A 17,664-nucleotide genomic window follows, 5' to 3' on the forward strand; every position below is an offset into this window, starting at 1 on the left:
CACCATCAATAACTTTTTGTTTATTAAACTAATGAATGAAATTAAACAAATTTGCTACAATCTCTAAGATTACCATTCTTCTCTCAACCCTTTTGTACTCTGCAATGTCAATCCCTTTTCTCCAACAGAAGGATTGAGTTCTAACAAAATTGGTCTGCTCTGTCTTGTTCTAAAATGTGTGCCAGAATGTCTCCTTCTCCCTGATACCTTCGTTCTCTTTTTAGCTCCAGCCAGTTGAGGTCTTAGGTGAAGGCTGCTGACAGCCAGAAGTGTATATCATGAGGAGTCACACACTGGGGCCCCGAGCTTCTTCAGTTTCACCCAAATTTCCTGGAGCTGTTGGAGATGCCATCTGGGCCTCAGACTCCACATCCTAAGTACCCTTTGACCCTGTGGCAAGCGCCTCTCTCTGTCCCCCTGCATCCACAGGCCATGCCCCAATCCTGTGCGGCTTATCTGGCGACTCAGGAGCGACTTCCGGGGACAGCTCCAACTGGATCAGCCTTTCACGCAGGGCGTCGCGCCCCCCCAGCGCTTGCTTCAGGTCATCTGCAACTGAGAAACCACGTCGTCACGCAGCCGCTGCAGTTCGGAGGCCAGAGCCCAGGCGGCTCCTTCGCACTCCTCCACCTGCCCCCTCAGCCGCCGGATCCGACGCGCCTGCTGCTCCCGCTGCCTCGCACCCCGAGGGCCCTGGAGCTCCAGGCACACGCCCTGTTAATGGCGCGCGGCGCCTGAGGGTCGGCCATGAAAGACTGCAGGTTGTCTTCCACCTCATTCCAGGGCCGTGATGGGAAGGTCAGGTAGAAGTCTGGGCTACCACCATTACTGAGCACCTCTTCGTTGAGAAATGCCACCACTTCGCTGTGGCGGAAACCGCTTCTGGAATTTCCGGAAGTCGATGGCCAGGGCCTCAGCGGCCTAGTCAGCGGAGCTGCCCCCACCTACTGTAGCCTTGGGCAACCTACTGGGCGCCCCTCAGTTCCTGTCTCTGTGGTGTTTCAGTTCTTTCCCAGCCCTATAGCCTCTTCCTTCGCCTCCTACCTCCGCCTTTCTGTTCACAAAGCCCCAAGCCTTAAAACCAGTTCTGTCTCACATCAACCCCTTAGGCTTCTAAAGCGACAACCCCATTTTTTTAGTATTTTTTTTTTTTTTTAGTTGTAGTTGGACATGACACTTTCATTTTATTTCTTTATTTTTATGGGGTGCTGAGGATCGAACCCAGGGCCCCACATGTGTTAGGCAAGCGCTCTACCACTGAGCCACAACCCCAGCCCCCAGCCCATTTTTTGAAATGATTTTATTATTTTTTTTAATACACGACAGTGGAGTGCCTTACAATCCGTATTACACGTCAATTTAGGTCATTATACATGTATGGTTTTTTTCGCATTACAATTCTTATTACACATATATACCACAATTTTGTATATCTCTCTATATAAATCATGTTTACACCCAATTCGAGTCTTCATACATGTTCTTTGGATAATGATGTCCATCACATTCCACCATCCTTGCTAATCCCCTGCCTCCTCCCTTTCCCTCCCACCCCTCTTCCCTATCTAGAATTAATCTAATCCCCTCATGCTCTCCCTCCCTACCCCACTATGAGTCACTCCCCTTATATCAGAGAAAACATTCCGCATTTGTTTTTTGGGGGGGATTGGCTGACTTCACTTAGCATTATCTTCTCCAACGCCATCCATTTACCTGCAAATCCTCCAGCCCATTTTTATTTTTTATTTAGAGACAGGGTCTTTTTTTTAGCTTTAGGTGGACACAATAATCTTTATTTTTATGTGATGCTGAGGATCACACCCAGTGCTTCACACATGTCAGGCAAGTGCACTACCACTTGAGCCACATCCCCAGCCCTTTTTCATACTTTATTTAGAGACAGGGTCTTTCCAAGTTGCTTAGGGCCTTGCTAAGTTGCTGAGGCTGGCTTTGAACTCACGATTCTCCTGCCTCAGCCTCCTGAGCCACTGGGGTTACAGGCGTGGGCCACTGCACCCAGTTGGCATCCCTACTTTTTGTTTCCCTTTCATAGTCTGTCTAATTCTGTTTACTTGTCAGAGGCCTCAGGTAGTTGCTTTATGTATTTTGTCTGGAATTTTTGGGTGCACTAATCAGTAGGTGAGGCCATAATACTCTCCCTTACTCTTTTGTGGCCAGAAATGGGACCCTCAGTTTCATTCATTCTTGATTTTATTGATCTCAACCTTTATTGACTCTCTTTTTCTGCTAGTTTAAATTTAATTTGCTCTTAGTTTCAGAAGGTAGAAGCTTAATTCATTGATTTGAAATCTCTCTTTTCTAAGGATGGGAGAGGAGGGGAGGAGTAGGGAGGATAGGAAGGGCAACAGAATAGAATAGACAATATGATTGATGTATGTACATTCCATGTATGTATTATATGTCAAAATACATTTTGCTGTCATGTATGACTAAAAAAATAAAAATTTAAAATTAAATAAATAAATAAATAAATAAATAAATGACAGTGGAATGCATTACAATTCTTATTACACATATACAACACAATTTTTTATATCTCTGGTTGTATATAAAGTATGTTGACACCAATTCGTGTCTTGATACATGTACTTTGGATAATGATGTCCATCATATTCTAGTATCATTGCTAATCTCCTGCCCCTCCCTTTCCTTCCCACCCCTCTTCCCTTTTTTAGAATTCATCTATTTGGTATATTGATACAGACAACTAGTTTGTTCCTTTGATTTGCTCTATTCTATTGTATGAATGTGCTCCATTTATCTGTTCTGTTGTTTGACATTTGAGCTATTTACACCTTTTTGTCATCGCAAACAATGGTGCTTGAGCTTTTTTGTACAGTCCTTGGTGTGTTTATGTAAGAGTTTCGCCTATATACCTGGGTTTAAAACTGTTGATGTAGCAGTTGTTTTCGTTTTAATGTTTACTATGTAATGAGTATAGTAGTTCTTTCACTTACGTCCCTATCAGTACAGTATTAGATTTCCTGCTATTTTATATCTCTGCCAAAGCACACTATCATCAGGTTTTAAATTTTTGCTAGTTTAGTGGGTATAAAGTAATAAACAGTGAAAAGAAATCTCTCTTTTCTAATATAGCATTGTCAGTGTCGTTACCACCTTAGTACTGATTTAGCCGTTTCAAACCAGTTATTTCGGGTGAATTGGCATACAGGAGATTACACATTTTTAAAGTGAATATTTTGATAACTTTTGAATTTTATATCTATAATTTCAATACCACAATAAAGATAATGAAATCATACAAGGAGTTGAGAAGTATTCCCACCTCCCTTCAATTATTTGAAAGAATTTGTGTAATATTGGCATTAATTCTTCTTTAAGTGTTTGATGGATTCTCAAGTGAATTCTTCTGGGCTTGGAGTTTTCTCTGTGGGAAGGTCTTTAACTAAAATTTCAATTCATTTAATAGATGTTGGGTTATTCAAATGATTTATTTCTCCAGATGAGCTTCAGTAATTTTGTCTTTCAAGGAATCTGTTTTATCTAAGCTGTCAAATTTATTGGCATAAAGTTGTTCATAATGTTCTCTTATTCTGTTTTCAATTTCTGAGCATGAAAATGAAAGCTATATTTGAGAAGACAGATATGTTTAAACTGATATAAACATTATACAATGTGTGCGTGTATTGAAACATCATATGGTATCACATTAATATGTAGTATTTTATGTTTTTAAGTATCAGTTAAAATTTTAAAATGAAAACTAGGTAATCATTAAAACTATGAACTTCATTTAAATGGAACTTTTCTCTCCCCACACCTTAGTTCTGCCTTTTACTGGCAACATGGGCACACTCAGATTTGTCTTTTCTTTTTTGGCACCAGTGATTGAATGATGGGTGTTTAACCACTGAGCCACATTCCTAGCCCTTTTATTTTTTATTTTTAGACAAGGTCTCCTAAGTTGCTTAGGACCTCACTAAGTTGCTGAGGCTGGCTTTGAACTTGTGATCCTCCTGCCTCAGCCTCCTGAGTCACTGGGATTACAGGTGTGTACCCCACACCTGATTAGTCTTTTCTTTATTCTTCCAGCTATCCCTTTTCCTAACCTCCCACTCTCCTATTCAACTACTAGACCATCTCTGGCTCTTTGAGTGAAGCAAGGTAAGAAAGAAGGGAGACTATAAAGAGTAAAAAAAAGTTTGAACTATCCATATAGTTGTAATCTGATACTGGTACTCTCTGCATGTGGCAGATTCCAAAGACTGAGTCTGCCTGTCCTTGGCACTTTTATGCTGTCCTTGGAATGTCCCAGTGTTCCTCCATTAGGCAGGTCCTCTTTTTTTTTTTTTTTTTTTTATTGGTCGTTCATAACATTACATAGTTCTTAATACATCATATTACACGGTTGATTCACGTGGATTATGAACTCCCGCTTTTACCCCGTATACAAATTGCTGTATCACATCAGTTTCCCTTCCATTGATTGACATATTGCCTTTCTAGTGTCTGATGTATTCTGCTGTCTGTCCTATTCTCTACTATCCCCCCTCCCCTCCCCTCCCCTCCCCTCCCCTTTTCTCTCTCTACCCCTTCTACTGTAAATCATTACTTCCATTTGTATTATCTTGTCTTGCCCCTCCTTTCCTCTTATATGAGATTTTGTATAACCCTGAGGATCGCCTTCCATTTCCATGCAATTTCCCTTCTCACTCCCTTTCCCTCCCACCTCTCATCCCTGTTTAATGTAAATCTTCTTCTCAAGCTCTTCGTCCCTACCCTGTCCTTGTTTACTCCCCTTATATCAAAGGAGTCATTTGGTATTTGTTTTTTAAAGATTGACTAGCTTCACTTAGCATAATCTGCTCTAATGCCATCCATTTCCCTCCAAATTCTATGATTTTGTCATTTTTTAATGCAGAGTAATACTCCATAGTATATAAATGCCACATTTTTTTTTATCCATTCATCTATTGAAGGGCATCTAGGCTGGTTCCACAGTCTTGCTATCGTGAATTGAGCTGCTATGAACATCGATGTAGCAGTGTCCCTGTAGCATGTTCTTGTTAGGGCTTTAGGGAATAGACCGAGAAGGGGAATAGCTGGGTCAAATGGTGGTTCCATTCCCAGCTTTCCAAGAAATCTCCATACTGCTTTCCAAATTGGCTGCACCAATTTGCAGTCCCACCAGCAATGAACAAGAGTGCCCTTTTCCCCGCATCCTCTCCAGCACTTATTGTTGTTTGACTTCCTAATGGCTGCCAGTCTTACTGGAGTGAGATGGTATCTTAGGGTAGTTTTGATTTGCATTTCTCTGACTGCTAGCGATGGTGAGCATTTTTTCATGTACTTGTTGATTGATTGTATGTCCTCCTCTGAGAAGTGTCTGTTCAGGTCCTTGGCCCGTTTATTGATTGGGTTATTTGTTATCTTATTGTCTAATTTTTTGAGTTCTTTGTATATTCTGGTTATTAGGGCTCTATCTGAAGTGTGTGGAGTAAAGATTTGTTCCCAGGATGTAGGCTCCCTGTTTATCTCTCTTATTGTTTCTTTTGCTGAGAAAAAACTTTTTAGTTTGAGTAAGTCCCATTTGTTGATTCTATTTGTTAACTCTAGCGCTATGGGTGTCCTATTGAGGAATTTGGAGCCCGATCCCACAGCGTGTAGATCATAACCAACTTTTTCTTCTATCAGATGCCATGTCTCTGATTTAATATCAAGCTCCTTGATCCATTTTGAGTTAACTTTTGTGCACGGCGAGAGATAGGGATTCAGATTCATTTTGGTGCAAATGGATTTCCAGTTTTCCCAGCACCATTTGTTGAAGATGCTATCCTTCCTCCATTGCATGCTTTTAGCCCCTTTATCAAAAATAAGATAGTTGTAGTTTTGTGGATTGGTTACTGTGTCCTCTATTCTGTACCATTGGTCCACCCGCCTGTTTTGGTACCAGTACCATGCTGTTTTTGTTACTATTGCTCTGTAGTATAGTTTGAAGTCTGGTATCGCTATACCGCCTGATTCACACTTCCTGCTTAGTATTGTTTTTGCTATTCTGGGTCTTTTATTATTCCATATGAATTTCATGATTCTTTTATCGATTTCTACAAGATATGCTGTTGGGATTTTGATTGGCATTGCATTGAACTTATATAGGACTTTTGGTAATATCGCCATTTTGATGATGTTAGTTCTGCCTATCCATGAGCAGGGTATATTTTTCCATCTTCTAAGGTCTTCTTCTATGTCTTTCTTTAGGGTTCTGTAATTTTCATTGTATAAATCTTTCACCTCTTTTGTTAGGTTGATTCCCAAGTATTTTATTTTTTTGGGGGATATTGTGAATGGAGTAGTTGTCCTCATTTCCGTTTCAGAGGATTTGTCGCTGATATACAGGAATGCCTTTGATTTATGCGTGTTGATCTTATATCCTGCCACTTTGCTGAATTCATTTATTAGCTCTAATAGCTTCTTTGTAGACCCTTTTGGGTCTGCTAGGTATAGAATCATATCATCTGCAAATAGTGATAATTTAAGTTCTTCTTTTCCTATTTTTATGCCTTTAATTTCTTTCGTCTGCCTAATTGCTCTGGCCAGTGTTTCGAGGACTATGTTGAACAGAAGTGGTGAGAGAGGGCATCCCTGTCTTGTGCCAGATCTTAGAGGGAATGCCTTCAATTTTTCTCCATTCAGAATGATGCTGGCCTGTGGCTTATCATAGATTGCTTTTACAATGTTGAGGTATGATCCAGTTATCCCTAATTTTTCTAGAGTTTTGAACATAAAGGGATGCTGTACTTTGTCGAAAGCTTTTTCTGCATCTATCGAGATGATCATATGGTTCTTATTTTTAAGTCTATTGATGTGGTGGATAACATTTATTGATTTCCGTATATTGAACCAACCTTGCATACCAGGGATGAATCCTACTTGATCATGGTGTATAATTTTTTTGATATGTATTTGAATCCGATTCGCCAGAATTTTATTGAGGATTTTTGCATCAAGGTTCATTAGAGATATTGGTCTGTAGTTTTCTTTCTTTGAAGTGTCTTTGTCTGGTTTCGGAATCAGGGTGATGTTGGCCTCGTAGAACGAATTTGGAAGTTCTCCCTCTTTTTCTATTTCCTGAAATAGCTTGAAAAGTATTGGTGTTAGTTCCTCTTTAAAGGTTTTGTAAAACTCTGCTGTATACCCATCCGGTCCTGGGCTTTTCTTAGTTGGTAGTCTTTTGATGGTTTCTTCTATTTCCTCTATTGTTATTGGTCTGTTTAGGTTGTCTATATCCTCCTGGCTCAATCTGGGCAGATCATAAGACTCAAGGAATTTATCTATGCCTTCACTATCTTCTATTTTATTGGAGTATAAGGATTCAAAGTAATTTCTGATTATCTTCTGTATTTCTGAAGTGTCTGTTGTGATATTGCCTTTTTCATCCCGTATGCTAGTAATTTGGGTTCTCTCTCTTCTTCTCTTCGTTAGCATGGCTAAGGGTCTGTCAATTTTATTTATTTTTTCAAAGAACCAGCTTTTAGTTTTGTCAATTTTTTCAATTGTTTCTTTTGTTTCAATTTCATTAATTTCAGCTCTGATTTTAATTATTTCTTGCCTTCTACTTCTTTTGCTGTTGTTTTGCTCTTCTTTTTCTAGGATTTTGAGATGAAGTATGAGATCATTTATTTGTTGGTTTTTTCTTTTTTTGAGGAATGAACTCCAAGCAATGAATTTTCCTCTTAGAACTGCTTTCAATGTGTCCCATAGATTCCGATATGTTGTGTCTGTGTTTTCATTTAACTCTAGGAAGTTTTTAATTTCCTCCTTGATGTCTTCTAAAACCCATTGATCACTCAGCAACCTATTGTTCATTCTCCAGGTGATGTTTGATTTTTCCTTTCTTCTTTTATCATTGATTTTCAGTTTCATTCCATTATGATCAGACAAGATGCATGGTATTATCTCTACCTCTTTGTATTGTCTAAGAGTTGCCCTGTGACATAGTATATGGTCTATTTTTGAGAAGGTTCCATGTGCTGCTGAGAAAAAAGTGTAGCTACTTGATGTTGGGTGGTATAGTCTATATATGTCAATTAAGTCTAGGTTGTTAATTGTGTTATTGAGTTCTATAGTTTCCTTATTTAACTTTTGTTTGGAAGATCTGTCCAGTGGTGAGAGAGGTGTGTTGAAGTCTCCCATGATTATTGTATGGTGGTCTATTAGACTCTTGAACTTGAGAAGAGTTTGCTTGATGAACACAGCTGCACCATTATTTGGGGCATATATATTTATGATTGTTATGTCTTGTTGGTGTATGGTTCCCTTGAGCAGTATGAAGTGTCCTTCTATATCCCTTTTGATTAGCTTTGGCTTGAAATCTATTTTATTAGATATGAGTATGGACACTCCTGCTTGTTTCCGCGGTCCATATGAGTGATATGATTTTTCCCAACCTTTCACCTTCAGTCTATGTATATCTTTTCCTATCAAATGCGTCTCCTGTAGACAGCATATTGTTGGGTCTTGTTTTTTGATCCATTCTACTAGCCTGTGTCTCTTAATTGGTGAGTTTAAGCCATTAACATTTAGGGTTATTATTGAGATATGGTTTGTTCTTCTATCCATGTTTGTTTATTGATGTTACTAAACCTGATTTGTTATCCTCTTTGACTACTTTCCCCCCTTTACTGTCCTACCTCCCATTGTTGGTTTTCAATGTTATTTTCCATTTCCTCTTCCTGTAATGTTTTGCCAAGGATTTTTTGAAGAGATGGTTTTCTAGCTGCGAATTCTTTTAACTTTTGTTTATCGTGGAAGTTTTTAATTTCATCTTCTAACCTGAAGCTTAATTTCGCCGGATACAAGATTCTTGGTTGGAATCCATTTTCTTTAAGCGTTTGAAATATGTTATTCCAGGATCTTCTAGCTTTTAGAGTCTGTGTTGAGAGATCAGCTGTTATTCTGATTGGTTTACCCCTAAATGTAATCTGCTTCCTTTCCCTTGTAGCTTTTAAAATTCTCTCCTTATTCTGTATGTTGGACATCTTCATTATAATGTGTCTAGGTGTGGATCTCTTATGATTTTGCACATTCGGCGTCCTGTAGGCTTCTAGGATTTGGGATTCTGTCTCATTCTTCAAGTCTGGGAAGTTTTCTTGTATTATTTCACTGAATAGATTGCTTAATCCTTTGGTTTGGAGCTCTGTGCCTTCCTGTATCCCAATGACTCTTAAGTTTGGTCTTTTGATATTATCCCATAGCTCTTGAATGTGCTGCTCATGGTTTCTTAGTAGACTTGCTGAGCTATCTATGTTCTTTTCAAGTTGAAATACTCTGTCTTCATTGTCTGATGTTCTATCTTCTAAGTGATCCACTCTGCTGGTAGTATTCTCAATTGAGTTTTTAAGTTGGTTTATTGTTTCCTGCATTTCTAGTATTTCTATTTGTTTGTTTTTTATTACCTCTATCTCCCTGTGAAATTGATCTTTTACTTCCTGGATTTGTTTGTCAATGTGATCTTTCATTGTCTGATTTTGCTGTCTCATGTCTTCCTTGAGACTCCAGATCATCTGAAGCATGTATGTCCTGAGCTCTCTATCTGACATTCCATCTGTTGCAGCTATTACCTCTTCTAAAGTTGAGTTGACCTGCATTGCCTGTGGTCCTTTCTTTCCTTGTCGTTTCATACTGCTGGCGTTTCTTTCTGCTTGGTGAAATTGTTGTGTCTTTGATATTTTCCCCCTCTATTTATTTATATTGCTCTTGTATAGTTGAAAAATCACCCTTGCAGGGCAGGTAGTGGCTGTGATCCTCCTCCAATTAGTGTGATCCGTCTACCATGCTGGCAGGCCCTAGGTCTGCTTTGCTGGTCGGTCAAAGGTCCACCTACCCAGCAGGCGCCAGGGGAACCTGTGTCACTCCATAGGTTGCTGGGCCTAACCTCCCGATGGGTTGCAGGTTGGCCTAGCTTGCAGGCACTGGGGGAGGGGCCGGTTCCGCCCCTCAGCAGGCTTTGGGCCCGCTCTGCTGGTGTTCACAGTCCCCCTCCTACCTGCAGACACTGGGGGAGGGGACGGGCCTAGCCCTCAGCCGTCCGCTGGACCTGTCCTAGTGGGTCCGGTCCGCGTTCCCCGCCGGCGCGTGTAGCTGCTGTCACTTGGCTGGTTGCTGGTCCTGACCTGCCCGCCCGTGGCTTGCAGGTTCGCCTCGCTTGCAGGCACTGGGGGAGGGGCCGGTTCCGCCCCTCAGCAGGCTTTGGGCCCGCTCTGCTGGTGTTCACAGTCCCCCTCCTACCTGCAGACACTGGGGGAGGGGACAGGCCTAGCCCTCAGCCGTCCGCCGGACCTGTCCTTGTGGGTCCGGTCTGCGTTCCCCGCCGGCGCGTGTAGCTGCTGTCACTTGGCTGGTTGCTGGTCCTGACCCGCCCGTCCATGGCTTGCAGGTTCCCCTCGCTTGCAGGCACTGGGGGAGGCAGGTCCTCTTTTCCAACCAGTTATTTAATATATTCCCTGGTTCCATGAGTGACCTTCAATGTCATTCTACTGAAGTCACCTCAATCCTACCAGAAAGCCCTCTTTCCAATGTAACCCAGCCCTGTTCATATCCAGGGTGCATATCTGGCTTGTAGAATGAGTGTGTGTGTGTGTGTGTGTGTGTGTGTGTGTGTGTTCTGTGGTGGTAGTGAGACCTGCAATTTACCTCCATACAACCTCGTTGCTGCCATATTGTAAGGGTCCAGCGAATGTCGGAGGAAGAGACCACCAAGAGACCGACTCATGCAAACGCAGAAGGGGGTTTATTGATCCAGCGAGCTGGGGCTCCGTGCTCACTCAAGAAGGGAGAGCAGCCCAGAGCCCAGAGCAGGGGTTGAGCAGTGCTTAAGTACACTTTTTGGGGAGGGCGGGGACTTTACATACATCACAGTCTCCTTTAACAAATCACCATACACCGTGGGAAAATCAAACAACAATTCTTAGATTTGATTAGTACATTCATTGGCGGGAACAGGTCGGGCTGGAGTGATAGGTCATTCCTAAAGAGGGGGTTACATTCAAACTGATTGGTTTGGGCCCTGAATGCCTATGTGCCAAGCTGTACAGGGTCCTAGGCTATTAATCAACTAAATGGTCAGTGGGGCATTGTCTTAACTGCCTCAGGAATTTCAGGTTCTGTGTGCAGTTCAGAAACTTTACAATACCTAGTCCTTTACATTTCAACTCAGGCTTTGCAGCTTAGAAGCAGCTTTACAATGCCTGGTCCTTTACATTTTAACTCAGGCTTTGCAGCTTAGAAACTTTACCCTTTCAATATGATGCCACAATCTGTCAACTGTACAATTTTTGTAGGTGGAAGTTAAGTGCCAAATGCCCTGTGTCCCCTAAATGCTAATGGACATATGTCAAGCAAGTAATCTCCCTGAAGTCCTTCTTACTAGATTAGGGTGGGATGAACATACATTTATCTCGCCTATTTTGGGAGAGAAAAATATCACAGCTTTGCAATGATTGTTCAAAGAAATTTTTTCCTTAGATTATTCAACCTTACTTAATACACATACTTTTCTTTTTTTGTACCATGTATTGAACCCAGGGGCTGCTTAACCAGTGAGCCACATCCCCATACCTTTTTACATTTTATTTGGAGACAGGGGCTCACTAAGATGCTTAGGGCCTCGCTACATTGCTGAGGCTGGTTTTGGACTTGTGATCCTCCTGCCTCAGCCTCCTGAGCTGCTGGGATTATGAGCATGTACCACCATGCCTGGTTTAACACTCATACTTTTAAGGGGTATATTTCAGCTGAAGGACATTAAGCAGTTTTTATCTACTCCTTTTAAATCCTACAAAAGGCCTCTGGACTGGAAAAGTACTTATCATTTATTGCCAGCCTTTGAAGCAAAAAGAGTAGATTTTACCATCATATGAAATCAACTCCCTTAGAGCATGGATTGTAGCCTGGTGGGCAGATGTAGCTTCCTGAAAAATCTAAAACTTCAACTTTTGAATAGGAAGCATCAATGTTAAAATGCAAAGCTCTGTAGCCTTAGGTGGCAAAACAAATGGCACAGAAAGCATGTGATTTAGGCCAGGGCTGCATGATAGAACTAGAACTTACTGCAGGAAACAGGAGAGAATTGTAGATGCTTTAAATTTTGGTCCTTTAGTTAGTATAAATTGGTATCTTCTTATAATTTTTATTTCCTTGATTACTAGGAAATCTAACATTTCATATGTTATTAACTAGTTAGATTTCCTCTTCTAAGGCCTGCCTGTTTATATCCTTTGTCTATGTTTTTGTTGGGCTGTTTATCTTTTCTTTTTGCTTTGTATATATTCTTTGTATATTGTAGAGTTCAATTTTGCGTATAGTCAATAGCCTATTTAAAAATATATTTTTAGTTGTAGATGGACACAATACCTTTATTTTGCTTATTTAGTTTTATGTGGTGCTGGGGATGGAACCCAGGGCCTCACACATGCTAGGCAAGTGCTCTACCACTGAGCTACAACCCCAGCCCCTCAACAACCTTTTCTTAGTCTAGGCTGTTTATGGAGTTGTTTTGAAAATAAGTCTTAATTGCAATGTAATCAAATTTATCAAAGTTTTAGTTTGCTTTTGTATAACCTTAAGTAAGGTTGTACTTTTTAGTTGAATACACACACACACACACACACACACACACACACACATACATTTACTCTGACGTTACTATTTTCGTATTTTATTGTATTATTTATATAGCCAGCTTTTTCATGACCTTTTTTTCTTGCCTTAGATGGATTTTCTTTACCCTCTGCCTCTTGCCCCTTGAGTCATTATCCTTCTGAATGATTCAAGTACTAAGCATTATCTTTAGCCAGGCTTTATTTATGATAAATTATCTGCTTTATTGTCCAAAAATGTCTTGGTTTTGTCATCTTTCTTTACAATAATTTATCTGGGCACAGGGTTCTAAGATGACAGCTTCTGTCAGAACTTTGAAGATATTATTCATTAAACTTCTAGCTTCTTTTTATTTTTTCCCAAAAAGACTGACAAAAATGGGCTGGGGCTGGAGCTCAGTGGTAAAGCAATCACCTAGCATGTGTGAGGCACTGAGTTCAATCCTCAGTACCACATAAAATAAATAAGTAAAATAAAAGTTATTATGTCCATCTACAACTAAAAATATATATTTTTAAATATCTGACATTGATATAATTGTTTATAAGGGATTTAAATTTTTCTCCATGGAAGCTTTTAAATTTTTCTTTCTGATTTTTAAGTCTTGTGGTTGCACTCAACTTTGTGTGAGTGAGGATTTACTTTTATTTGCCACACTGAGGACTGTGGGTGTAAGATTCATGCCTTCCTTTCACTCTAGAAAACTATGTCTTTGCCTCTTCAAATATATCCTGGGTCAGCGATCCCCAAGACTACTCCCATATTCTGAGATTTTCTAGAAAAAATTATGGGACACAGCATATAGTTGTATTCACAGATAAGTTTATTGTAGTGATGCCAAGAATATACAACCACATTATAAGGGGAACAACACAGGCAGAGTCTGGAAGAATCCATTTGCAGGCTCCCTTATGCTGTCACCCTCCCATGAGGGGGCTTACAGAGCACTCTTCACCCAGCATCAAAAATGCAGCAACATAGGTGTGATGTTTATTATGCCCAGGAGAGACCATTAGAGACTCAGAAACTTTGGTTTTTATTGGAGGCTGGTCATACAGACAAACTGCTTAGCATATACCAAAATTCCAGACTCCCAAAAGGAAAACAGGTGTTCAGCATAAAACACAGTGTTTGTATAAACAGTGGAGGCATAGAAAACCACGCTTACCAGTCAGGAAATTATGAGAACATTCCTGAAATCCAAATTCCCAGATGTCAGCCCAGGGCCAACTTGTAGGCTGGCCTTTGTAAGGAGAACAGTATCAGGGCTGCTATATTAATCTTTTTCTTGGCCTACAGCCCCACTCCCTTTTCCTTTTCCTTTCCACTTGGATCTCTTAATAAGCTTATGTTGGAGCTTCTAATTATTTCTATTTCCCTTATGTTTCCATTTCATTAAGCTTTTATGCTATATCCTGGGTGGTTTCCCACAATCCGTCATTTAACTTATTCAATTTATCTTTATAGTGTACTGTTCAACCTCTCTATTTAGAGTTTTAAAAAAATTTATATTCATATTTGTATCCTAGCTTGTATCCAAGTTTTCCCCCACAGTCTAGTTCTTAACTCTTTGTATATTTAGAATATTTTAATTTATTTTTATCTATTTTGGGGGGCTGCTAGGGATTGAAGCCAGGGGAGCTTTATCACTGAGTTGCAATCCTAGTTTTGTTTTTTTGTTTTTTTAAAAATATTTTGGAGACATGGTCTCGCTAAGTTGGGTGAGGTTGGCCTCAAATTTGCAATCCTCTCGGTTCAGCATCCTAGGTTGCTGGGATTACAGGTATGCATTACCACACCTGGTGATATTTGGAATATATTTACTTTAAAATCTAGATTGTTACATTATCTAGATTGTTCTAGAAATGGGAGAATCTTTTAATGTATCTGTTGATTCTCTTTATTGATGATTCATTTCCTTGTAAGGTCTAAATTATTTTTACATGTTTGATTTGGTTTTCCATAGATGTTCTGTGAGCCTTAAGCTATAAAAAACATGGGAAATATTTTTTGGAAAGTTTTCCATTGCTGTGAATCTACTAATAACAAGACCAATTTTATGTTAATTTTTCGTTATGGGCTCTTGTACTACACTTGTAATCATGCAGATTGAATCACAGAACTAGGCTTCTGATTTCTTTTATCTAACACCATTCTTAACAATTTCTTTGGCCAGCAAGGAGTGTTTCTAGTTTGTATTTAATAAACATGCAGGCCCCTTGTTATGCCAGCTTGAAGCAAAAAATAGGTTCTCCTTTCTTGAACACTTGTGCCCTGAGGTCTGGATTCCTATGCAAGGCTCCAAGCTTCACTTTCAGTTTACCCCATCATTGTACATTCTCACTTCAATTTTTTATGGGTGGTAAGGATAGTACCCAGGACCTTCTGTATGATAGCCAAGTGCTCTACCATTAAGCTAAATTCCCATCACTCCCACCACTTCATTTTTGACACATAATACTTTTCTTGGCTTTGTGCTTGGCTGCATATTACATTATTTTTTAGAATTCATGGTAGCATTCTTTACATTTGCAATTGGAAACATGGGGTGGTGGACATGGGGAGGATCCATCCATATGATCATAATATTGATAAGAATTTACCACAGGGTATTTAGAGATCCATGTTATCCCATATATTGTAGTAAAATTTTAATGATTCATCACATTTTTCTCCTAGAATTCTGGGAAGTTGATGAGCAGATAGATAACTACAAGGAAAGTCAATACAGACCTCTGTGGCAAGCTGCATTCATAGACCAGGAAACACTGAAAGATGAAAATGTTCAAGAATGCAGAACATACAGAAAAATCATTTATCTAAGCAAATTCTTTGTTTCTATAACACAAAGATACCCTAAATATTCATGGAGAAGATGTTTAAAACGCAATATAGGGCTGGATCCCCAGCCCTATATATAGCTCAGTTCGTAGAGTGCTTGCCTCACATGCACAAGGCCCTGGGTTCAATCCCCAGTACCACCAAAAAAAAATAATATAAATGGTCTTAGTCAAATGTTCTCTCTGATGCTAACATACAAAAAGGAGGGAGGGGAAGAGTAGAAGTTCATTGGATTAGAAAAGCGGAACGAAGGGAAGGGAGGGAAATGGGAATAGGAGAGACAGTGAAATGAGTCTGACATAGCTTTCCTATGTTCATATATAAATACACCACCAGTGTAATTCCACATCATGTACAACCACAAGACTGGGATCCTTATTAGAATAAGATATACTCCAATTGTGTATAATATGTTAAAATATACTCTACTGTCATGCATATCTAAAAAGAACAAATAAAAAATAAATTTAAAAATAGAAGCTTTGTAAGAAGGATAAATTACAGATGTAAGGTAAATTGGAAATTATGTCTCCCTTCTAATCTTGATAAATCCTAACCTGCAGAGAAATCTGTTGAACCCAATCAACAAGGAAAAGCCCCCCACCAGTAGCAATAAAATAAAAGCCAGAGAATTCAAACTGGGGAGAAATTCTATGAATGTACTGAATATAGTAGAGTGTTTATCCAGAAAAACCAACCTTGTTTTCCATCAAAGAATTCACACTGGAGGGGTTGGGATTGTGGCTCAGTGGCAGAGTGCTTGCCTTGCACCTATGAGGCACTGGGTTTGATCCTCAGCACCACATAAAAATAAATAAATAAAATAAAGACATTGTGTCCATGTATAACTAAGAAAAATTTTTTAAAAAAGAATTCACACTGGAGAGAAACTTTATTAATGCTTTGAGTTTGCAAAAGCCTTCAGTCAGAAGATAGGCCTCACAACACACCCGAGAACTCATTCAGGAGAGAAACCCTATGAATGCAGTGGATATGGGAAAGCCTTTATCCAGAAGGCAACTTTTATTAAACATGAGCAAACTCACATAGGAAAGAGACCATTTGTATATGGTGAATGTGCAGAAGCCTTTAAGAGTTCTTATCATCTTATTAGACATGAAAGAACACATATTAGACAAGCATGCTAAGTCCAGCATTATACATCAAATGTCTCACACAGATAAGAAACCTAAGTGCAGTAAGTATAGGAAAACCTTTGATGAGAAGCCCATCACCATTAAACATCAGAATACTAATAGAAAAGAGAAACCTTGTGAGTGCAGTAGATGTGGGGAAAACTTCAAGAGAAAGTCACACCTCTCTGTTCATCAGAAAATTCACCCAAAAGAAAAACCCTATCAATGCAGCACATGTAGGAAGACTGTTAGTGCAAAATCACATCTGTTTGGCCATCACTGAAATCATACAGGAGGGAAACCCTACAAATGAAGAAGATGTGGGAAAGCTTTCAGTGAGAGGCAACCCTATTGTCTATTAGAGAATTCATACAGGAGAGAAACCCTATAAATGCAATGAATGTAGGAATATTCTGTGAGAAGTCACCACTGATTAAACAACAGAGAATTCATATAGGAGAGAGACCCTATGAATGCAGTGACTTTGGGAAAGACATCAGTAGGAAGTCGACTGTCATTAGATGTCAGGGGATTTATACAGGAGGAAAACCCTACAAATGTAGGGAATGTGGGAAAGCCTTCCATGTGGAAATCAGTTCTCCTTGCCTATCACAGAACTCACATGGGTGAGAAACCTTTTGAATACAGAGACTGTGGGAAAGCCTTCAGTAGTAAGTCAACCCTGAATAAACATCAGGTAAGTCACACAGGAGAGAGAATGTACAAATATTCTCGAAAAGTTAGATAATTTCACTAGTAGTTGTACCTCATGCTGTACATCAAATAATTCATCCTGGGGAATCATTAAGAATGAACGTCAGGGGGCTGGGGTTGTAGCTCAATGGCAGAGCACTTGCCTAGCACATGTGAGGCACTAGGTTCGATCCTCAGCACCACATAAAATAAATGAAAAAAATAAAGGCATTGTGTCCATATACAACTAAAAAAAGATTAAAAGCTAACTACATTAAAAAAAGAATGAGGGCTGGGCATATAGCTCAGTTGGTGAAGTGCCTGCCTCACATGCACAAAGCCCTGGGTTCAATCC

General features: G+C 39.7%; 1 protein-coding gene across 1 annotated transcript; it reads left to right on the forward strand.

The window, feature by feature from the left end:
* Positions 1–790: 790 nt before the first annotated feature.
* Positions 791–17,364, forward strand: Znf674 (zinc finger protein 674). The gene is given in 9 exon segments (XM_077793656.1): positions 791–803; positions 15,319–15,525; positions 15,930–16,168; positions 16,170–16,211; positions 16,368–16,621; positions 16,623–16,964; positions 16,966–17,025; positions 17,027–17,204; positions 17,206–17,364. Coding segments are annotated over 9 exon segments (1,494 nt in total).
* The last annotated feature ends 300 nt before the right edge of the window (positions 17,365–17,664 follow it).

This window comes from Urocitellus parryii, chromosome X (genome assembly GCF_045843805.1).
Source record: "Urocitellus parryii isolate mUroPar1 chromosome X, mUroPar1.hap1, whole genome shotgun sequence".
Classification (NCBI taxonomy): Eukaryota; Metazoa; Chordata; class Mammalia; order Rodentia; family Sciuridae; genus Urocitellus; species Urocitellus parryii.